The sequence below is a fragment of the Chionomys nivalis genome, chromosome X (genome assembly GCF_950005125.1).
Source record: "Chionomys nivalis chromosome X, mChiNiv1.1, whole genome shotgun sequence".
Taxonomy (NCBI): Eukaryota; Metazoa; Chordata; class Mammalia; order Rodentia; family Cricetidae; genus Chionomys; species Chionomys nivalis.
The window spans coordinates 26,834,479-26,859,196 of record NC_080112.1 but is presented as its reverse complement, the minus strand read 5'-3'; the positions used below and the strand labels follow the sequence as shown (position 1 = coordinate 26,859,196).

The 24,718-nt window shown below is 39.0% G+C and overlaps 1 protein-coding gene across 1 annotated transcript in view; it reads right to left on the bottom strand.

The window, feature by feature from the left end:
* Positions 1 to 12,579: 12,579 nt before the first annotated feature.
* The window catches only part of LOC130868159 (cytochrome b-245 heavy chain), a 35,973-nt gene continuing 23,834 nt past the window's right edge, over positions 12,580 to 24,718 (bottom strand). Inside the window, exons 9-13 of the mRNA XM_057760412.1 lie at positions 22,202 to 22,455; positions 20,596 to 20,758; positions 19,090 to 19,236; positions 16,258 to 16,382; positions 12,580 to 15,123 (exon numbers count right to left, since the gene is read on the bottom strand). Of these exons, the coding sequence (XP_057616395.1) occupies positions 14,997 to 15,123; positions 16,258 to 16,382; positions 19,090 to 19,236; positions 20,596 to 20,758; positions 22,202 to 22,455 (816 nt within the window). The 3' untranslated portion in view covers positions 12,580 to 14,996. The remainder of the gene's footprint in view (positions 15,124 to 16,257; positions 16,383 to 19,089; positions 19,237 to 20,595; positions 20,759 to 22,201; positions 22,456 to 24,718) is intronic.

Below are 24,718 nucleotides of genomic sequence, written 5' to 3'. Positions count from 1 at the left end.
CAGGAGCAATTGGATGCTCACCATATTGAAGAATGAACCAGCCCTTAGAATTCTCTTGTATTTGTTGTTAAGAAGAAATCTGGAAAATGGAGAATGGTGACAAATCTAAAGAGCTGTCAAAAAGGTTATCCAAACTATGGGTCCTCTACAGTCTGGAATTCCTCTGTCTTCTCTCTTACCAAAAGGATGGTCTCTTAGTAGTTATTGATTTAAAGGATTGTTTCTTGACTATACCTTTACAAGAAAAGGATCGAGAAAAATTTGCTTTCACAGTGACTACTTATAATAATTCTAAGCCTACTAGGAGATACCAGTGGACCATCCTTCCACAGGAAATGCTCAACAGTCTCACCCTGTGCCAATATTTTGTAAATCAGCCATTGGAAATAACATGCAATCAATTTCCAAAGTCTATAATTTACCATTGCATGGACAACATTTTGTTATCTGACTCAAATGCAGATACTTTCAAAAGAATGTTTGAGGAAGTAAAAAAAGTTTTGCCTAAATGGGGATTATAAATTGCTCCTGAAAAAAATACAAAGAGGAGATTCTGTCAGTTACCTAGGTTACAAAATACGTTTACAGAAAATGAGAACACAAAAGACACAAATTAGGAGAGACCGATTGTGGACTCTTAATGACTTTTAAAGATTGGTAGGAGATATTTCCAGTCTGTGACTGGCTGTTGGGATAACACCTGACCTAATAGGTTATTTAAACAAAACCTTTTTTAAATGGTGACAAAGACTTAAATAGTCCCAGGGAATAACAGCTGAAGCAGAAAAAGAATTGATGGTTCTTAAAGAGAAGTTACAGGAGGCACATGTAGATAGAGTGAATCCAAATCTTAATTGTATTCTAGTCATATGGCCTTCCAGAATTTCCTCTACAGGTATTTTAATGCAGAGATAAGATATTATCTTAGAGTGGATCTTTTTACCACATAAACCAAGTTTAAAAAAAAAGTAGGTTTACGAACTACCCAACCTGCACGGAGATCTGATCTCGGCACCAGGAGAGACAGCAGGGCGGTGAGTTTGTGACCAGTGGCGGCGGAAGCAGCCCTGGACAGGGAACTCTGAAGTTCCTCATCCCCTCCCTATACTCCCCGGGCTCCCTGCAGGGGCTCTACCCCCCCATACTGCCTCTCTCTTCTTGTCCCACCCAGCTTGCATCCAGAACCCTTCTTCCTTCTGTCCCCTTTCCTCTTTGGGCACATAACACCATCCAGCTCAGTCTGTCTGGCGCTGGGGGCAAACCCTCAGGGCAAGTAGGCAGGCGAGACCTCCTTTGTCTCACTGGCCCGCCTGCACCAACCAAGGTAGGCGCTTTGTTTACGAACTACCCAACCTGCACGGAGATCTGATCTCGGCACCAGGAGAGACAGCAGGGCGGTGAGTTTGTGACCAGTGGCGGCGGAAACAGCCCTGGACAGGGAACTCTGAAGTTCCTCATCCCCCTCCCTATACTCCCCGGGCTCCCTGCAGAGGCTCTACCCCCCCATACTGCCTCTCTCTTCTTGTCCCACCCAGCTTGCATCCAGAACCCTTCTTCCTTCTGTCCCCTTTCCTCTTTGGGCACATAACACCATCCAGCTCAGTCTGTCTGGCGCTGGGGGCAAATCCTCAGGGCAAGTAGGCAGGCGAGACCTCCTTTGTCTCACTGGCCCGCCTGCACCAACCAAGGTAGGCGCTTTGTTTACGAACTACCCAACCTGCACGGAGATCTGACCTCGGCACCAGGAGAGACAGCAGGGCGGTGAGTTTGTGACCAGTGGCGGCAGAAGCAGCCCTGGACAGGGAACTCTGAAGTCCCTCATCCCCCTCCCTTTACTCCCCGGGCTCCCTGCAGGGGCTCTACCCCCCCATACTGCCTCTCTCTTCTTGTCCCACCCAGCTTGCATCCAGAACCCTTCTTCCTTCTGTCCCCTTTCCTCTTTGGGCACATAACACCATCCAGCTCAGTCTGTCTGGCGCTGGGGGCAAATCCTCAGGGCAAGTAGGCAGGCGAGACCTCCTTTGTCTCACTGGCCTGCCTGCAACAAGCAAGGAGAGACATCACTATAACACCAGGAGACTAGCACTGCAGAGAGCCATCACTGGGAAGGTACATCAGTAGGCAAGGAGACCTGATCCGGTAAAAGAAGATCCAGAGGGGAGCATTCGGAGAAAGAGATGGGCAGGAGCCAATGCAAGAATTCACCTAACAATCTGAAAAACTATATGAAACCACCAGAACCCAGCGACCTCCCAACAGGTGGACATGAACACCTTAATCATGAAGAAGTAGATAAAATTGACTTTATGAAAGTGATTGACGCCCTTAAACAACATGTAAAAAATGCCCTTATAGAAATGGATGAGAAGTATAACAGAAAGTTTGAAGAATTGAGTAAATCAGTGAATGATACCCTAGGAAACCAAGGAAAAACAATCAAACAGATAATGGAAACAGTGCAAGACTTAAAAACTGAAATGGAGGCAAAGAAGAAAACACAAACAGAAGGTCAGCTGGACAGGGAAAATCTAGGTAAACGAATAGAGACTACAGAAGCAAGCATAACCAACAGAATACAAGAGATAGAAGAAAGAATCTCAGATTCTGAAGATACCATAGAGAAAATAAACACGCTGATCCAAGAAAACAGCAAGGCCAACAAATTCTCATCACAAAACATTCAGGAAATATGGGACACAATAAAAAGACCAAACCTAAGAATAATAGGAATAGAAGAAGGAGAAGAAGCGCAGCTCAACGGTCCAGAAAATATATTTAATAAAATTATAGAAGAAAACTTTCCCAACCTAAAGAAAGATATACCTATGAAGATTCAAGAAGCATACAGAACACCGAATAGGCTGGATCAAAAAAAAACATCCTCTCGCCATATAATAATCAAAACACAAAGCATACAGAATAAAGAAAGAATACTAAGAGCAGCAAAGGAAAAAGGCCAAGTTACTTATAAAGGTAAACCTATCAGACTTACACCTGACTTCTCTATGGAAACCATGAAAGCCAGAAGGTCCTGGATAGATGTACTGCAGAAACTAAGAGACCATGGATGCAAGCCCAGACTACTATACCCAGCCAAGCTTTCGTTCACTATAAATGGAGAAAACAAAATTTTCCAGGATAAAAACAAATTTAAACAATACGTAGCCACAAATCCAGCCTTACAGAAAGTAATAGAAGGAAAATCACTAACCAAGGAGTCCAACAATGACCACAATATCTCAGACAACTAGAGACCCTTCACCAGCGCAACACAAAGAAGGGGAACACACAAAATTTCCAACTTAAAAAATGACCGGAGTTAACAACCACTGGTCATTAATATCACTTAATGTCAATGGACTCAACTCTCCTATAAAAAGGCACAGACTAAGAGATTGGATACGAAAACAGGATCCAACATTCTGCTGTTTACAAGAAACACACCTCAACCACAAAGACAGGCACCTACTCAGAATAAAGGGTTGGGATAAGGCTTATCAAGTAAATGGACCTAAGAAACAAGCAGGGGTGGCCATACTAATTTCTAACAAAGTTGACTTCAAACTTAAATCAATCAGGAGAGATGGAGAGGGACATTTTCTACTCATAACAGGAACAATTCATCAGGATGAAGTCTCAATCCTGAATATCTATGCCCCTAATATAAAAGCACCCACGTACGTAAAAGAAACATTGTTAAAACTCAAGGCAGCCATCAAACCGCACACATTAATAGTAGGAGACTTTAATACTCCTCTCTCACCAATGGACAGGTCAAGTAGACAGAAACCTAACAGAGAAATAAGAGAATTAATGGAGGTAATGAATCAAATGGACTTAACAGACATCTATAGAATATTCCACCCAAATAGGAAAGAATATACCTTCTTCTCTGCAGCTCATGGAACCTTCTCAAAAATCGACCACATACTCGGTAACAAAGCAAACATCCACAGTTACAAAAAAATATTAATAACCACCTGTATCTTATCAGATCACCATGGATTAAAGCTAGAATTCTGCAACAATGCTACCCCCAGAAAGCCTACAAACTCATGGAAACTGAATAGTCAACTACTGAACCATTCCTGGATTAAGGAAGAAATAAAGAAAGAAATTAAACTCTTCCTTGAAGACAATGAAAATAAAGAAACAACATACTCAAACCTATGGGACACTATGAAAGCAGTTCTGAGAGGAAAGTTCATAGCACTAACTGCCCACTTAAAGAAAACAGAGAAAGCACACATTGGAGACTTAACAGCCCACCTGAAAGCTCTAGAAAAAAAAGAAGCAGACTCACCTAGAAGGGGTAGAAGACTGGAAATAATCAAACTGAGGGCTGAAATCAACAAAATAGAGACACAGAAAACAATTGAAAGAATCAATGAATCAAAAAGCTGGTTCCTGGAGAAAATCAACAAGATTGATAAACCCCTATCCAAACTAATCAAACGGCAGAGAGAGAATTTGCAAATTAATAAGATCAGAAATGAAAAGGGAGACATAACCACAGACACAGAGGAAATTCAGAGAATCATTAGATCTTACTACAAAGGCCTGTATGCCACAAAACTGGAAAATGTAAAAGAAATGGACGCTTTTTTAGATAAATACCATTTACCAAAGTTAAACCAGGACCAGGTGAACAACCTAAATAGACCGGTTAGTCGTGAAGAATTAGAAGCTGTTATCAAAAACCTCCCTTCCAAAAAAAGTCCAGGACCAGATGGTTTCAATGCAGAATTCTACCAGAACTTCCAAGAAGACCTAATACCTATTCTCCTTAATGTATTTCACAATATAGAAACAGAAGAGTCATTGCCAAATTCCTTTTATGAAGCTACAGTAACTCTGATACCAAAAAAGTATGTGGAAAAGTCTCTGAATTAATTATACAATGAAAATTAAGACTTCGTCAACTAGTAGATGTAGAACCAGCAGAGATTATAGTTCTTTTTACTACTGATGAGATAAAAAAAAAATACGGAAAACAATGAACCATGGCAAAGAACTTGTGCTAAATTTTTAAGAGAAATTAATAGCAATTATCCCAAAAGTGATGAATTAACCTTATATAGAGAACTACTTGGATTCTTCCCAAAATTGTACATGATGCACCAATAACTGAAGCCTGTACATTTTATACAGATGCATATAAATCAGGAAAGGCAGGTTACAAATCAGAAGAATTAAGTAAGGTGGAACAAAGCCCTTATAATTGTGTCCAAAAGGCAGAATTATATGTGATTCTCATGGTACTAAGGGATTTTAAAAAAAAACTTCTCAATATAGTTACTGATTCACAATATGTAGAAAGAGTTGTCTTGCATATTGAAACTAATAAATTTATACAATATGATACAGAATTGACTTCATTATTCATACAGGTTCAAGATATAATGAGGAATAGGCTTGGACCCATATACATAACACATATCCAATCCGATATGGGTCTGCGAGGTCCTCTAGCACAAGGTAATACAGAAATTGATTGATTATTGATTGGAAGTGTGCTGAAGGCCTCAGAATTTCATATGAAACATCACGTCAATAGCAAAAGTTTAAAGAAAGAGTTTTCTATTACATGGCAACAAGCTATGGAGATTATAAAGAGATGTCCTACTTTCTCTCTTTATAACCAAACACCATTACCAGCAGGGAGTAACCCAAAGGATACTCAGAGGAATGAGATCCAGCAGATGGATGTGTTCCACTTTGCAGAATATGGAAAATTAAAATATGTATACTACACCATTAGCACTTATTCAGGTTTTCATTGGGCAACTGCCTTGAGCTTAGAAAACGCTGATTCAGTAATCATGCATTTATTAGAAGTTATGGCCATCATGGGTATACCTGCACAAATAAAGATAGACAATGGTCCAGAACATGTGTCTAAGAAAATGAAACAGATTTTGCTTATTATAATATAAAGCATATTATAGGTATACCAAACATTCCTACTGGTCAGGTAGTTACAGAAAGATCAAATTGAACTATAAAGGACATGCTAAACAAACAGAAAGGGATAGAAAATACACCCCAGAAATAGATTGCATAATGCTTTATTAACCTTGAATTTTTTAACACTAATGAGAAAGGAACAATGGCAGTGGAGAGACATTGGATAATAGAGAAAACTTCTAAATTAAATCAGCCAGTATAATCTACATGGGAAGTAGGAAAAGACAAGATATCCTGAGTAAATTGGGAGCATGGGGACCTTGGAAAAGGGTTGAAGTGGAGGGGAGAGGCAGGGAAGGGAGCAGAGAAAAATGTAGAACTCAATAAAAATAAATAAATAAATCAGCTGGTATATTTCAAGGATGTGTTGACCTCACAATGCAAACCAGGAGATGTGTTACATTGGGTAAGAGGTTTTGCTCTTGTTTCTACAGGAGAAGAAAAACTATGGATACCATCATAATTAATAAAGATTTGGTTTGAAAAAGAGAAACCTTTTCAGAAAAAAATGATAGCTCATCCAAAGAGGTGACATGATGTGGGAGTCCCCTCTGTGTGTTGCTTGTATTGGTTAATGAATAAAGAACCTGCCTTGACCTGATAGGGCAGAAATTAGGTAGGCGGAGAAGACAACTGAATTTTGGGAGAAAGATAGCAGAGTCAGAGGAATGCATGGAGCTGTCATAGACAGACATGCCAAATCTTTCTCAGTAAGCCACTGCCACGTGGTGATATACAGATTAATAAAAATGGGTTAAATCAAGATGTGAGAGTTAGCCAATAAGAGGCTAGAGATAATGGGCCAAGCAGTGATTTAATTAATACAGTTTCTGTGTGGTTATTTCTGGGCTAAGCTAGCTGGTCAGCCGGGAAGAGCAAGTAGGCTCTATCCCTACAACAATTGGTGCTCCAACATGGTCAACTAACTCCACATAAAATTTGAAAGGGCTTTAAAAGAAATTACAAACAAAAAAATTTATATGGAGAGTTTAACAGATTTTTGCTGTTTGCTGGAGGCATGTCACAGCTCCTTTAGGAGAGATTTTCCTGACTCAGCAGCTGCAACATAAAGTGTCATTTTTAAAATGCCAGTTTTCTGGGCTATGCTGCTAGTGCAACCTCTGTCTGTTACTGGAGAGAGAACATTTGGATGGGGTTTGTGAGTAAAGTGCTACTACAGCTTGCTTGATGGAAACATGGATTCGCTGTGTGCCCAGAAGTGGGGCAATGTATGTGTCTCAGAGGCACAAGCAGCTTACAGGCACAAGCGACTCAGAGGCAAAAGCGGCTCTGCCATGCTGAACTGTGTAGAGCGCCAAGCAGGCCTACCATATTTATCATAGTAAGAGCACAGCTTAAGATTTAGACTGGGCAGGCAAACAGGTGGTACCATATTACCCCTACTAATGGCACAACTTAAGTTTTTAAGAAGTGCTTAACATTTTAAGAAGTGCTCCTCGATAGTAAAAAAATTACAAATTCACAAGAGGACAGATTCAGACATAAAAGAACTCTAAATGGGTCACAGTGTTGGATAAATGTACATAGACTTGGGAGAGAGAAGAAAAAGAGTATAGAAAGTCATAAAATAAAGTTAATGCTTTAAAAAAGGTAGTCTTTAGCCGGGCGGTGGTGGCACACGCCTTTAATCCCAGCAATCGGGAGGCAGAGGCAGGCGGATCTCTGTGAGTTCGAGACCAGCCTGGTCTACAAGAGCTAGTTCCAGGACAGGCTCCAAAGCCACAGAGAAACCCTGTCTCGAAAAACCAAAAAAAAAAAAAAGGTAGTCTTTAAAGAGACAGAGTACAGATAGTCAGAGATTAAAAAGAGTAAAGAAAAATAAACCATGGTAAAGATGGAAAATTCACAGAGAGTCTGGATTATGTATATTATTGTGTTTCTTTAAATTTTTGACTGTAAAGGAGCTAAGTGCAGAGAGATATTTCACTGTATGGGCTGCTAAGCTAAACCAGAATGTATATTATAAAGGTATCTTGATTTCAAAATTTGAGTCTAAGGATGTGATGCTTTGGAAAAGAGGTTCTTCTTTTGTTTCCACAAAAGATGAGAACCAATGGAATACTTCCAGACTAATATGGTATGATAGACCATGCCCCCTGAAAGGTCACCATGAACACCCTCAAAAAAGTGCTTTACCCAACTGATCACTGAGATGAACCTAGCACACAGGATATACCATGAAAGATGTGATTAACAATGCCCCCAAACAGCAGGAAGCAATATGGATAAAACTACTCCCATATTCCCAAATATTATTTATAATTATTTGTTTACATTTAAAGGGGAATATGCTGTAAAGATTTGCATTTGTATGGATCTTGTTTTATTGATACAAATTTAAGGTCAATTTTGTTATATGTATATTTCTGCTCTTGATTAAAATATTGTGATTGTGTAGTTCATTTAAAAATGTATAATTAAGAAATATAGGTTAATAGATAATCATCTGTAGTAGTCAAGATTGTAGTCATGTTAGGTTTTCTAGATGTATAGAAATATATTTCAGTTAGTTAGCTATTCTTCAAATCTTTCAGAGACCTTCAAAATATGGCATTTAAATATTTTAAAAATTTAGGACTTTTCATGACAATGAGACACATCTGCTTCTGGCAGCACCAATTACTTTGAGAGGAAGATGGGCATTGAAGAGACTCCTTAGCCATTTGGGCAAGAAACTGCTCTTACCTGAATTGCTAAACTGGACATGCAGTACCTGCAAAAAAAAATGACTACTAAACTTGACTAAAGGTGAGATGATCCTTCAGGGTTCCTGCTTCATAAAAGACTCTGCAAGACATTCTGCAGGATACAGAAGAAAGTGACTGAACTTTGAAATCTTCTGCTTCATGAAAAATTCTGCTGTATACTATGGGCCTGAAGGCCAAAGATGGATGCCCCAATGTACAAAAAAACTTTGGGTGACTGTCCAGGCAGCAAGATGTCTCTGTCAATTCTAGAGTTTGGGAGTTGCTTACAATGTACTTCCTGTTTACTTAGGTAATATTATATCCTTCTGGAGGCTTTGATGGAGTTAAAGAATAGATAGATAGCTATAGTTATAGTTTTCCTTAGTTATGATAAAAGTAAATAAAAATATTGTAACTGTCATTCTTGCTTGATACCTGTTCTATGTAATTTTACTATGTTAAAGTTAAAACCTTCCTTTTATTTAAACAGAAAGGGGGAAGTGATGTGGGAGTCCCCTCTGTGTGTTGCTTGTATTGGTTAATGAATAAAGAAACTGCCTTGGCCTGATAGGGGTAGAATTTAGGTAGGCAGAGAAGACAAAACTGAATTCTGGGAGGAAGAAAGCAGAGTCAGAGAGATACCATGGAGCTGCCAGAGACAGACATGCTGAATCCTTCCCAGTAAGCAACTACCACGTGAGGATATACAGATTAATAAAAATGGGTTAAATCAAGATGTGAGAGTTAGGCAATAAGAGGCTAGATATAATGGTCCAATCAGTAATTTAGTTAATACAGTTTCTGTGTCGTTATTTTGGGGCTAATCTAGCTGGGTGGCCGGAAAGAACAAGTGAGACCTCTTCCTACAACAGTGACAACCATACAGGTGGTAAGAAAACCTCATAAGGGATATATACATACATACATACATACATATATATATATCACTTTTATTTTATGTGTATGTTTGTTTTGCCTACATGGGTGTCTATGTACCACATGCATGTCTGGTGCCTTCAAAGGCTAGAGGAAGGCGATATCCCAGAACTAAAGTTACAGACAGTTGTGAGCTACCATGTGGGTGCTGGGAATCAAACCCAGGTTCTATGTAACAGCAGTCAGTTCTCTTAACCACTGAGCCATTTTTTCAGCCCCCCACATGTATCACTTTAAAATATATTTTACAATTTATGTGTATGCATGTGCCTACATGAAGTTATGTGCACCACTGACTTCCCAACTTTTCAGAGGTCAGAGGGCATCGGACTGTGAGCTATCTTATATTGTGCTGAGAACTGAAGCCATGTCCTCTGATAGAGCAATAAGCATCTTATAACTGAACTATCTCTTCAGCCCCTGTGTGTACCATTTTTCTCCCTTAACTTTTGCCAATACCCCACCTCCTCTATTATGCTTTCAGTTATATAGTGTCACCATTAATAACTTTGTATTTCATTTTATTTATGGTTAGGTCTTCTGTGATTTGCCTACTAATTGTAAATTTAGAAAATCAACATTTACATTCTTATGACTTTTCTCACTTTGAGCTGAGTTGTATGTTTTAGTCATTATAGATCTAAAGATCCAATGTACTAAATGCACTACTTTAAGGAATACTTCTTCTATTGATGGAAAGGTATAGATCTACAGAGCCAATGTATTCAATATACTATTTAAAGGGAATATTTCTATTACAAAGTTACATTGCAGACAGATGATGTGAATATAGAGAGAAATGTATATGTGGGGATAAATTGTAATTAATCTAAGCATTATTCACCTCTTTAAGAGCCAGTAAAGCGATCTATTTATATTCCACTTTTCTCTCTAATTAATGATGATACCATCTGTTTCACTTTTCTTTTTACCCCCATCTCCTAGCCTTTGATATATCATAGCCTTAAGTAGAAAGTGGAGGTATTTTTAATGCATCTCATATGTTCCAAATAGTAAAGTTTGTTGATTATTTTTATAAAGAGAAAACATACTTAATTTCTAAAAGGCTTTAAAGCTGACTTCCTTTGTAATTTGCTTATGGTCAAGCTTGCTGTTGCCTTTGATCTCAGAAAATTCCCAGATGCTCAGCAGAATGGAGCACCTAGTAATGAATATGTCAGGTAGTTGACAACACAGATGTCTGAGTGTGATGTTTTGGCCATAACTGATGCCGATCTTGCCACTGAAACACAGGAGGATCAGCTAGCTCTGCTGACCTTTACACACCAGGTATGGATTAATTTCTATGTCAATAGAGTACCATGGTGGTTTTCAACCAATAGATACACAATTCACAGTGAAAGATGTTCAGATAATATTTTTCCTTATAAATCTACACAAGCACACGCTAAAATTTGGTCTACAGTCTTTAGAAAATATGGATGATTTATTCTTGTATCTTGGCTTGTACGCATCTGACTCTGAGGAGTAATGTTTAGATGTTTTTTTGCTAGCAATTATATTGTTACTCAAGTGGGAATTGTGTAACTGAAAGGGGGAAGTGATGCTTAGCAATCAAGTGATCTAACAGAATGGAAAAAGCCTGTAGATTATTAAATCTAATGTGATTGTAGGATTTGTGAAGATGTTTTGAACTTGATTTTTTCATATAAATAAGGTTTGTGCAATCTTCTCTGAAGGACAAAGTTTCAGAATATAATGTTTGGGGCATTTCCCCAAAATTAGACAAGCACAGCTATTAGTTCTCAGGGTAAAATCCCCAAAATTAGCTCCCAGTGGTTTCTTCTCATACATTGCTATTCCTAATACTTCCCTTTAGCCACAAAACAGTTACTTTGGGGTTGAGTTCTTTGTTGTACAATTTAAAATATTATGTTTTCTTAGTTATTAATCTATTTTCAATATTCTAAGATGGACTATTGGTTGATCATTTTTCCACATTTTAGAAATTACCAGTGGTCAGATTGCCCAGTTACTGCCAGAAATTTTTTTTGTTCTGCAGAACAGCACTTAAAGTTGAGAAATCACGTCATTTTTTTAATTTCACTTCTCCCTCATGAAAACTTATTACATGTGCATGCATGTGCACAAGCACACACACACACCCTTTAAACAATGAATGGCTATTTTATGAAAGACATAAAAATATATAAAAAGTAAATTTAAATTGAGTCACTAAAGCTTTCTTTTTTCTTTGTAAAGTTAAAACAGGGTCTGGATATACAGGCCAAACTGGCTTTGAATTTCTAATTCTGACTCAGCCTCCTGAGTGCTCGAATTACATGTGTGCATCAGAACACCTGGATCTTCACTTCTTTTTTAAAATATATTTTTACATATTTTAAATAAAATTACATCACCTATATGCCCCCTTTCTTCCCTCCAGCATCCTATTTTATTTTAATTTAAAAGTGAAAATCAACATGGATCCAATTTTTTTCATTGACATACCAAGATACTGGTCTTTACTGCCGCCATGATCCAGCCATTCTCAGTGCATATTTTGGTTCCACGAACCTTGTTTAATATGCTAGTGGACATATACTCTATTGCTAGAAAATGTGAATTTATCACTGATATACATATCCATTAATTGTAGGACCCTTGTTTATCAATTATCTTTCCTGGATAGTTTTCTTATCAACAAGATTAAGATTAACGTCTACATTGTGACGTTGCTGAGGGAGTACCTGAGGTATGCAAAAAATGTTTGGTATAGTAGTAGCTCAATAAATGCTTGCTATTTCTATTATTACCATTTGCCTTGGGTGGTTTTTTTTTATCCATGATAACATCAGAAAACATGCATTCACAGCTCCATGCATTACCTAGACAGTGATAGCTGTAACTGATGAACTCCTTAGAATAACTCTCTTGCAAAAAGACAGGATGTCTGCTAGCCAGATTCACCCTTGAGTTCAATAACACAGACACAAGGAAAGCATACTGATTTCAACATCTAAGCAAGCTTTAATAGCTGTTTCTAAAAGTTATTCCCAGATCATCTTCTCCCCCAAACTATTCATATACAATGGCTGCAAGTATTCAAATTTCATAAACACAATATTGCAAAAGCAAGAAAAACTAAGAAAAGCATATATAGCCTTATTTTCTCATTTGATACTTGTTACTAAATACAAATCTCAATATCTGTTACTAAATTCCAAGAAATAAATGCTGAAAGAGCTATGCTGGTAGCTGGGAGCTGGGGGCTTGGGAGGAAAAAAGAAGGAAGTTCTCAAACAAGAAGCACATTGCACTCATTTTCCATCTCATAACCAGAATAACACAGGGTGGATCTCTATTTTGGGAACTCTGTTTGTGTCTTTAGAAAACTGGAGAGACATTCTTGGAGTAACAAACAGAGAGACATTATTTAATAGCACTTGGATACATATGTTCAAATTCCATGTAACTGGTGTCTCCCTCTAGCTCAAACTTCGCTACAAATAATTAAAACTAATTAAAACAGTATCTTACTCATGTTAATTATACAAAGAGAATATATGTTCAATGATTGAACTAATGTCTAGGGTACAACATGAAGGGGATGAACCTTTCTAAAGGAGGAACATTTATTGTGGTGCCATGTGCACATCTAGGAAGGTCTTATTTGCCGAATCCAACCTTCAGTGTTCTAAGGATATTAGCAGAACACAGGCAGAAAAGTAATATAAGGGACATCAGAGCTCTCACTTCATCTAGTCCCTTCAAAATGCCAGCATAACATCAAAATTTGGACCAGAATTGAAAAGATTCAACACTGTATGAAGTCAAAACAAGATGACTCTGAATGCCTCTTTCAATTACATGCAATATATACACCACAGAAATGGAGGATGAAACATGACCACTGTGAGACCCCCTTCCCCCTGCCTCTTCCTTTTGAGTGTACTTTTTTTCTCTTCTGTTGTTTCCACACTTCCTCTTCTTTGCACTAAGACCTCTGCCCTTTCCTCTGCACTTTATTCCTCATTGCCAAAGCTGTATAGCTATAAATATTGCTATCCTTGGTGGTCGGGCAATCATAACTATTTTTAAAGATTTAGACTCTGTTTTATGCTTCTGACTACCCATCAAATATTGGGTGTGATTTCACTATTTGAGGATTACAGTTTCTATGATTTATATTTCAGGAAGATGGTGACGCTGGTAATAGTGGTGATGAAAATAGTGTAGTAAAAACAACTTATTATATACACACATGAGATTTATTTGTGTAGGCATTAAATCAAAAAGAATAAATGGATTCTAAGCAGGATACGTATTATCAGATACACATTTGCTAGAATTCAGTTCAAATTTCACAAGGGTTAGCTAGAACAGACCATTTCTGGCAATAAACAGATGTGTTTTTCTTTCAGTCTTATGGACTAGGACTAGAAGTGTTAGCCAGCAGCATCATAGGAGTTTAGGTCTCTGACTTCAACCCCCCTGCCTCCAGATAACAGCAGGGTAAATACACTAGACCAGGCTATCCCACTGGTTCATATTCTGCTTTCTACCCCCAGGGGAATCAGAATCCTCTGATCTGTAAAAGTAACAGAAGGATAATTTTGTCTCTGATCTTAAGTTAATTCCCCTCTGACATTGTGTAGTTCTAAATGTTTCCATTCGTTTGTTCTCTCACTCATTCATTCAATAAACTGACCTTGAACCCCACTCTGCCAAGCACCTTGCTAAATGTAGACTGCTACCTTAACTCCAGCCAGTCTAATGTTCCTTTGTAGGAATAATCTCTGACACAGTTAAGCTGTTGTGCTGGTAAACTGGAAAGCACTTCCATGTCAATACTGTCACTAGAAAGTATTAAGTCACTGCCAGCATCATTATTTCTTCCATAAAAAGCACTCTCCTTTTGCATGATGCTAACTAATGTTAAAGATGAAACAAAAAAATGAGGATTGATAAACTACTCTTTGTAGTACTCTCTTGTAGGAGAGGGCAGAAAAATTGATTCCTGAGACAACCTGGTATTAAATACGAAAAGATTACCACATATGGAGTCAAGTGGCATAGATTGGGTTTCAGCTTCTGAATGTGAAGGAAGGTGCTGAATTATTTGAGTTTCTACTGTTTATCCAAAAATGGGTTCCAGACAATTCTTGCCTAACCCTCTTCAGGCATGGCAGAGGGAAATGTGACATAAAGCAGCATAATAATGTTTGTAAAAGTGCTGTGAAAGCCATGAAGCTCCATGCAAATGTGACCTAGCAAGCAATCTTTGCAATTCTTATAAGGGGGTGGCTATGTCATCATCGTTTCCTTTCCTCCTCCTTTCTTCAGAGGATGTGGCTCATCTAGTCAACCAGCAATATTGGGGCATTTTGCAGCATACACTTATTTCTTCGTGAAAGAGCCGAGTTAGAAGTTTTCCTTGTTGAAAATGAAATGCACTCCACGAGGGCCGGACTCGGAGTTGGAGATGCTTTGTTTGTTGAGGGTTTTAGCCAAGGCTTCAGGACCACAGAGGAAAACTCCTATTCTGGTGCTTTTGAGAAAGAAAAGAAAGTTTCAGGCTTTGGCATGAGTTGAACAACAAAGTATGCAGGTAAATTTTCCACGAAGTACAGCCCCTTCTAGTCCTATGTTTTCCACAAATGAGAAAAAATGTTCACATTGATCACAAGAAGGAGGCTTAATTCTGATTATAGGGTCAGCTGGAAAACTCAAAAGTGGTTGATACCCCCAGAAAATGAAATCCAAATAGAGACTTTGGAAATTTCTACCACAAGAATATCAGGGCTAATATGTGAAGCAACAATGTACTTTTCTATAGGACTCTAGTCCCCCACCCAAATCTTTCTAGTATACTAAAATCAGTAACAAACCCTCATTGGGTACCCAAACTCTGACAGCAGCTTCATCCCTTTAAGTTTTATAGTTGAAATCCCTGCTTTTCAAAATGTGCCCCCTCGCCATTTTTTTTTTAAAAAAGCACCTAATAAATCAGAGCCTTATGTAAAAACATAGCAAGGTATATATGTGCCATTCAAAGAGCGGAAAGCATGGTCCAAATAAAGCAGGTATACCAAACCTGGGGCTGATGGGCCACATGTGTATCAAAATAGCTGTGCATGCAGCACAGCACATTTGTAGATCATGTTGCAATGGCAACTCAAAGTGTTTTCCACATCTATTCAAAAAGATATATTTATGGCAAGCTCATGAGTTTTTCACGTGTTCTAGGAGACAAGGGAATTTCCTCAAGGTTTCATGAAGGATAAAACTGTAGTGACACCAGAAAGAAATTTGTGTCATCTGTCAACTTATGATTTGATTCAGACACTTGAACTGAAAGTGAAGGTATAATATTCTTAATAATAAGCATGACCAGTTCTCACTACTTAAACATATACACTAGGTAAATCTGGGCAACTAAACTAGAGAAATTCTATGGTGCAGCTTGGATTAGGACGTTGAGAGGATTACTCTCCACATAATTTTGCTATGATTTAAAGATTGTTTCTTAAAGTCGGAGATATCAGACATCTGTTGGAGAAGAACTCAACCCCATTACAGTATTATGGAAATGTTAATGCTAACTTTTAGACTATAAAGGACAGTCTGTGCTCAGAGCTGCTGCTTTCTGGCAGACCACAAGTTTCAAGACCACACTGCTTACTTAGGGTGTTGACTTGCAATTGTCTTGAATTCATTATCCCAGTTGGGTCGTCCATACTGAGTCTTTTGTTTTAGGCCTGTGATTACATCTTTCTCCTCATCGTGGTGTACAGCAAAGTGATTGGCCTGTTACAAAGGACATACATTCAGAAAAAAAAAACAGAAAAATATGGTATAACACATATTTTACAAAACAAGCTCTTACCACTCATCACATACACGCACACATGCCCACATACACATGCACACACACACATGCACACACACACATGCACACACACACATACAAACAGGTTATGATGATATCTATTCCTATCTATTCCTGAAGAAAGAGAATGAAAGGGTCCTCTATACCCATCTGCAATCCAGATTCAATGCTAGACTTATGGATATCAATAAGTCAGTGCTTTATGAGACAATGGTATAATCAATGGTTAGTAACTCCTTTTACAGAAGGTGCCTTTGTAAAAAGCTTTGTAAGTTCAGGTGTAAAAGAGACAACATTTGAAGCAAAACACCCCCTGCATTAACGTAAAAATCCTCTTTTGCAATCCAAATAAGTCCAACCTAAACTCGAAGATAAACGAGAAAGGAAAGAGAATATAAAGATGATATAACATAATGAGAAGAATAACTGTGCCCCGGATGAAATGTGGTCTTTATGCATTACAAAAGCCCCAGGTGCCTACAGACCTTCACTGCTGGTCCAGTTAGTGTAGGCGGGGAATAGAAAAGTTGAAAGGAGATGAATTTCAAATGCTATGACAGGAAATCTCCCAGCTGCTTGTAATTCATTTTCAAGTGCTGATCTCCCGTTGGGTCAAAGAGAAATCAGCCCCAGCCTTTCAGTAAGTGATCTAGAGCCGCAGCTGCTTGTGAGTCCTGGCAGGGCTCAAGATGAACCAAGGGCCGGGACTCTGAACGGCTATGGAGCCAAAGGGACACTGATGATAGGAGCACAGTGAACTTTTCTGTCCTGGTCCTAAGCTAACAAAGCTAAGGGGTAAACTGATGACAGTAAATACAGCTAGTTATTATTCCTTCCTGTCTTAGACACACCCTGACCTCAAAGTCACATAGAGCAAGTTTTAGCTGGTTGCAAGGCTAAACCAAATAATACTAAAGTTATCTATTTCCTCCTTGATTGACTCCAAAGTTCTGTCTTTGCCTTCAAGGACTGTATTGCCTTCTAAGAAAAGCAAACTGTATACTCCAGGGAACCTGACCTAGTTTCCTTTCATGTTGACGTCATAAAGTTTGATAAAATCTACTTAGGAGAGAAAGGGTTTATTTGGTTCACAATTCCAGATTACAGTTCACCATTGTGGAGAAGGCAAGGTGGAAGGAACTGGAAACAGCTAGTCATTTTACAGTCAAGAGCAGAAAGAAATACACACACGCATGCTGCTTGCTTTCTGCTTCTATGCAGTTTTCTCCTGTCCTGTATAGTTCAGGACTTCCTGCCAAAGGAATGGTGCCACTGGCAATGGGCCGCATCTTTCCACATCAATTAGCAACTAAGGCAATCCCCCACAGATATGCTCCTAGGCCAATTTGATCTAAATATTTACTCAATCAATTGAGATTCTCTTCCCAGGTTGACATTTAAAACTAACCATTATAAGCCCTAATGAGGCTTCATACAGAATTTCTTAACATTGTCAGTTATACGATGTTTATATTGCTAAGTGTTCTGTGAGGGAGGATGTATTGCATTCAGTTGAAGACAACTAACTTATTTTATTCTAGTAGTCTCCAAGTATTTTTCATCACACATTCATATACATATATAATATATATCCAAATTGTTCTCCATTATATAGGTAGTTTTATGTATTATTAATAACCACAAATTGCTGAGAATTGCTGACTGCAGGTTCTGGAGCAGTCAGGCGGCCATTTACTTGTTGGATGCCTTTAAGCAAATAACCTACTCAGTTCTAGGCTTTTGACTCTAATGAGACAATAAATTTGACAAATAATATTAGACAATCCACACAAGCACTAAAAACAATGCCTGGGGACTGGACGGTGGGGGCACACACCCTTAGTCCTAGCATTCTGGAGACAGAGGCAAGCAGATCTCTGTGAGTTTGAGGCCAGTTTGGTCTACAAACTGAGTTCCAGGACAGCAAGGACTGTTAGGCAGAAAAAAAAACCCTGTCTCAAAAAAACAAAACAAACAAAACAACAACAACAACAAATGCCTGGAACAGAATTCAGACTCTGCAAAGGATTAGTTGTATGACCCGAAATTCATAAATGTTCAAGTCTCTTACATACTTTAAATCATATCTAGATACTCATGACACTTGAGACAACGTAAATCCTATGTAACTAGTTCTTATACTGTACTTGAGAGTAATTACAAGAAAAAAGACAGTATATGTTCAGTATGATTACTTTTCTCCCAAATATTTTGATTAGGTTAATGAAATATACAGAGCAGAACCTCAGGTAGATGGAGAGCTGACTGCATATAAATTTATTGAATATATCATAAAACATGCATAACATAAATTAATGTACAAGACAGGGATAGACTTTTCTTCTCATTTTCATTTTGTGAGTTCTGTCCATCTGTTTTGAGATTCCTGCTCCTTGGTGGGAACAGTGTTCTAATTTCAGCACAGGCCTCTTAGTTTTCAATCAAGTCTCAATGGTTTAAATATTGTGACGGCGCTACTGAGTGAGTGTGAGCAAGCTGGGTCACTTGAATCCATTAGCTGTCCCTGGGAAAAAATGCCATGCACAGAATATACCAATAGGTAAAAGGAAGCCAGCAAGCTCTGGGCATGCTAAAAAAGCCTGAGAGCTATCTCTTTGTCCTCACCTGAGCATCATCCCAGCCAGTAAGGTAGATGTTGTAGCTGAGGAAATCGGCGTTGTTCCTTTCCTGCATTTGGGTCTCCAGCAGCTGCAGCAGGTCTGCAAACCACTCAAAGGCATGTGTGTCCCTGCACAGCCAGTAAAAGTAGATCTGGAGAAGGAGGGGACACAGATCGGATTATATAAGGGGTAGTCTTTATCACCTTCAAAGAATAAGTTTCTAATGCTCTCAAACTTTTCATGATGCCCAAAAGGCCTAGAAACAGGGTTTCAGAAATCCGATGGTAATTGTTTCAAGACAGGCTCTATAATATAGAGCCTACGCTGGTTCCAAACTTGGCATCCTCCTGTTTCTGCCTCTCAAGTGCTGGGATTGCAGATGTGTATTACCACACTGTGGACTCATTACACAAACCTTCTTTGTCTTTCAAGCACAAAGATCAGTAAGTAGCATTTGGAAGCTACTGGAGAGTTGGTTCAGTGGGTAAGAGTGCTTTCTGTTCTTCCAGGGGATGAAATTCTGTTGCCAGCACCCATGTCAAGTGTCTCACAACTGCCTGGCACTGTTTCTCAAGGGAACCTGCACTCTTCTAGCCTCTAGCAGCACCTCTATATATCTGGCACACACACGCATAAGTGTGTGTGTGTGCACGCGTGTACACACACAGATGAGCACCACACACACATAAAATAAATATTTAAAGGTAAATCAATAAATAGATGGTTTAGTTAATACATAGCTAATCCCCATCTTGTGGTTCTCTAGCTTCCCTGTGTCAGATGCTACTTCTCTCCCAGAGTTCCTGGCTTCCTACATATCTGCTCTGAAAATGACCAAAGAAATCAACATAGTGGCTACTATAGGACTTCCCTGCCTGGGACTGCCAACCCCTCACCAAGTTCCTAGGGGAAAAAATTAGTTTTACTCATACCTTCGTCACATAGAAAAAAAGTAAGATAGAAAAATGAAATATGAAGCTAGCCTCAATGTCCCTACTAGAACCAATCTTAACAGTTACTGGAATAATCTGAGATTTACCAAGGCGTCTTTCATCAAGTAATTGACATGAAACAATCCCCTAGGAATTTATCCCCAAGAGACATTCACAGGCAAGTAAAAAGTTCCATGTCTCCCACCTTATTCTGCTAAACAGCAGTATTGAAAAGCTGAAAATAGAGTCAGTATCATTATGTAATCTAATATCATTATATAAGGTAGGATGGGGCTAGAGAGATGGCTCAGTCATTAAAAAATAGAAAAAATTAAAAACAGAAAAAATGTTTTCTCAAATTTGTTGAATTTATAATACTGGTAAACAAATACAGCATGTTACTTTTGTTAACTGGTCTGTTTATATGCAAGCACATGAATTTATCTGACAATCGTCTGAGGAGAAGTCTGCCTCTCTGCAATCACTCAAACCTTTCCCCCACTTGCCCTGATCTCTGAAAGCCTTGCTTTTCAGCATGGAATCTAATCTAGGCCCTCCAGAGAATAAGAGGAACTTACCTTTTTGAGCCTCAGATTTGTGGCATTATTGCAATATTTGTACCAGACAGACTTGAGAATGGAGGCAAAAGGCGTGACTCCGATCCCCGCTCCCACTAGCATCACCACTTCATAGCTGAACACATCTTCACTGGCTGTGCCAAAAGGCCCATCAACTGCTATCCTGAACAGAAAGGGAAAGGGATAGTTGTAGGTGTTCCTTAATCTGCACAGGAAGTAGAATACATGCTGTTGTTGGACATGTGTGTCAGGCTGAACCTGCTGAGACAGTGTATGTATTGGGAGTCTGTATAAAATGGCTTTCCTGTAAGTCATTTAATGCCACCACTGGGGCTGAAGGTAAGACTAGAAATGATTATCTAACTGAAAACGTTTACTAGCTTACCATGAGCTTTTTCCATTTTTTCTCCTTTCCCTCTCCACACAACACACACACACACACACACACACACACCTTTAGATTTCTTTTCATTGTGTATGGATGTTTGCCTGCATGTATGTCTGTGAACTAGGTGTATACCTGGTACTCATAGAGGCTAGAAAAAGGATAGTGATAGTGAGTCCCCTGTAACTGGAGGTAAATAGTTGTGAGTGCTTAGAATCAAATCCAGGTTTTCTGGAAGCACAGCCAGTACTCTTAATGGCTGAGCCATCTCTCCAGCTCACATTTGTCTCTTGTTATGGAGAAGTATATCTGATTTTTGCTATTATTATGATGATGATGATGATGATTATGATGACGGTGTGTGTGTGTGTGTGTGTGCACATTTGCCAAAGTGCACATGAGGTCAGAGGACAACTTTCAGGAGTTTCTCTTCTTCAACCATTGTAATCTAGGAGGACAGGGAATGGACATCTGGTCTGCACAGCAAGCTCTATTACTCATCAAGCCATATGGGAAGTCCCTTGGATTTTTTGCTTGTTCATTTGTTTGTTTTGTTTTGTTTTTTAAAACCAATCTCAAGCAGCGCTGGCCTCAAAAGTTTCTGTGTTATCAGGGAGGACCTTGAACTCCTGATCCCCCTGCTTCCACTTCCCAAGTTATGGAATTATAGGCATGGGCCCCATGCCTGGCAGGGCAATCTAAATTTGAAATTCCTAATTGCATTACACATTAAGGTAAGAATGTTTTACATAATAACATAGTGTTGAGTTGATAGGATCACTTTCCATTTGTTTATTCACGAAATAACTTGAAAAGCCTTTCTTTAGTGTCTACTGTGTTCCTAGTACTGTGTGAGACAAGTGGAGAGAAGACAAAACAAATAATACTTTCAAACAGATGACATCATTTAAAATTTAAGAGTATCTCTGATATGATTTTTGTTTGTCAGAAAAAGTTAACATAACTTGGCCTTGACCCTTACATATTTAAAGAAAGTTGAGGTTATTACTAATACTTGATATCAATGCTTTCTGGTTTACCTAAGATGTCTAAACATACACATAAACATACCACATGCAATGGTAAACAGACATACACTATATTCTTTGAACCAATGTGCTTTGTCACTCAGAAGATCAGGTGGTGAGATGGAGAATCACAACCATTTAGCACCATTTCTCCTAAACTCATGCACATTTTCCATATGTGTTCTGTACTCACTTAGGTAGTTTCCAGGCATCTTGGAACTCTTGCTTATCACAGCCACAAGCATTGAACAGCCCTTCTGTCCAGTCTCCCACAATACGAATATGAATGCTAAAAAAGTCTTCTTCAGGCGCAGAGGTCAGGGTGAATGGGTGCCATTCCAGCTTGGACACCTTAGGACACTTGACAAAAATGTACTGTCCCACCTCCATCTTGAATCCTTTCTTCTTCATCTGAAGCTCAATGGTTTTGAAAGGGTGAGTGACCACCTATGGAATAAAATATGACCACGAAAATTACATGTCACCAAAACATTTGCATTTTTAGGATTCACATGGATAAAATAATTAAGATGCCCTACCTGTGCTTCTTTTTAAAAGACCAACACAGAAGAAGATATATCTGTCATTTGGGATTTGTCCTCAATTATAGTCATTCGCTAAACATGGACTGAAGGATGGGCACAAAGTCCTAGTTTTCTCTCTTCAGTCTGAGACAGCTCCAGCTCTCCCTTGTAGGATCAGCTGACATTGCAGCTGTAACCACAGTGGGCACCAGTTCAACTCCTCTCTCTTCCTCATTTTACCTTTCTTAATATTTTAACTGTTTTTCTCATGTTTGTTTTGAGATATGGTTTCTGTATGCAGCCCAGGGTAGCTTGTAACTCGTGATGTAGCCCAAACTAGCCTTGAGTTCAGGCTTTCTTCTTCAACTTCCTGATTACTGGGATCATGTGAACGTGCTACCACATCTGGTTTAACTTTCGTTATGAATATAGTCCCTGAGAACACACTCCTAATAAGTCTTTTACATACATTTCTGTTTCACAGTCTCTAACAGGAAATGAAAACTATCCATCTGTTGTGATTTTTCTCTCTCTCAGATGCTAAAAAAGGCACAAAAAATAGAAAGAAAAGTTTCTAGTTCATTCTTTCTGTCTTCCCTGGTCATGAAAGAGGGCGTTGGCAGATAGACAGAACATAGAGATTTCACTAACTAGATATATTACAACAGCTCCCAAATGAAGTTAACTGTCTGTTCTTGTACTGAATTACACCTTAACGTGCCCTGCTTCTGCACTTCTCCTCCCAGAGAGAACGCCATCCATCTCTCCCCAAGACAGGCACTATATTTATTCTCCATATACACAACAGTCCATTTAAGGTCTATCTGAATTATCCAAATCTAGTAAATAGATAGCTAACTCTAAAACAGAACAGAATAAGGGAAACAGAAAGTAGATTCTCTTTCTTGTCGAAAGGATATCGTCACTTCCAGGTCTATTTCAGCACTACAGCTATGCTCTGGAATCAACCTAACTGTGCCAACAATGACTGGATAAAGAAAATGTGCTGCATTTTCACAGTAGATGGCTATTAAAAGCTTTAAAAGGGAAGGGTGGCATCTGGCCATGTGCAACATGAACCTGAATGACGTAAGTGAAATAACCCAGACACGAATGCAGCATAACCTCACTCATTCGATGAATACGAGAGAGTTCAGCGCATAGAAATTGAGTGTAAGAGGGTGGGCAGCAAAGGATAAGGGAAGCAGGGCGGCAGGAGGCATGGGAGTTCATAGGTACTGACTTGCAGTCAGGTAGAATGACTAGGTTGTGGTGTTCTGGTGCTGAATGATAGGTTGCATATGTCAAGACTTCTGGGAGACTGGGCATTTTTATAACAGTGAAATCATGTATGTTTGATTTGAAAGCTGTGCTACTGCTTTACTTGGTTACACAGGTATAGCACAGGGGAACACTACATTGTAGCCTATAAAGATATACAATTATGAGCTAACTGAAAATGAAGTCAAACTTAAAACCAAATGGAAAGGTAATGTACTGCTCGAAGACACCTACCATACCTAGAAGAATTTCAGAGGTACAAGTACAGACAACCCAAAGGACATCAAAGGAGGGAAAGTTCTAGAGAACGGAAACAGTTTTTACGAGCTCACTGATATTGCTGGGCTTTTCTGTCCATGAGAAACTTCAGAAATGTGGGGACTGCTACTAATAAAAGTTACTATTTTATTTATTTATTTTTTTTATTGAAAAAAAATTTTTCTGCTTCCTCCCCGCCTCACATTTCCCTCCCCCTCCTCCTGCCCCTCTCCCCCTCCCCCCACCTCTCTTCTCCTCCCTCTCCAGTCCCAAGAGCAGTCAGGGTTCCCTGCCCTGTGGAAAGTCCAAGGTCCTCCCCCCTCCATCCAGATCTAGGAAGTTGAACATCCAAACTGTCTAGGCTCCCACAAAGCCAGAACCTGAAGTAGGATCAAAACCCCGTGCCATTGTCCTTGGCCTCTCGTCAGCTCTCATTGTCCGCCATGTTCAGAGAGTCCGGTTTTATCCCATGCTTTTTCAGTCACAGTCCAGCTGGCCTTGGTGGGCTCAGCCGTTAAAGGCTAGGCTCACAACCAAAAATATAAAAGTTACTATTAAGGCTGCAGCCAAATGCCAAAGTACATGCTTAGTATATGTGATGCCTGAATTTAACCTGTAGAACCACCAAAACATTATAAAACATTTTC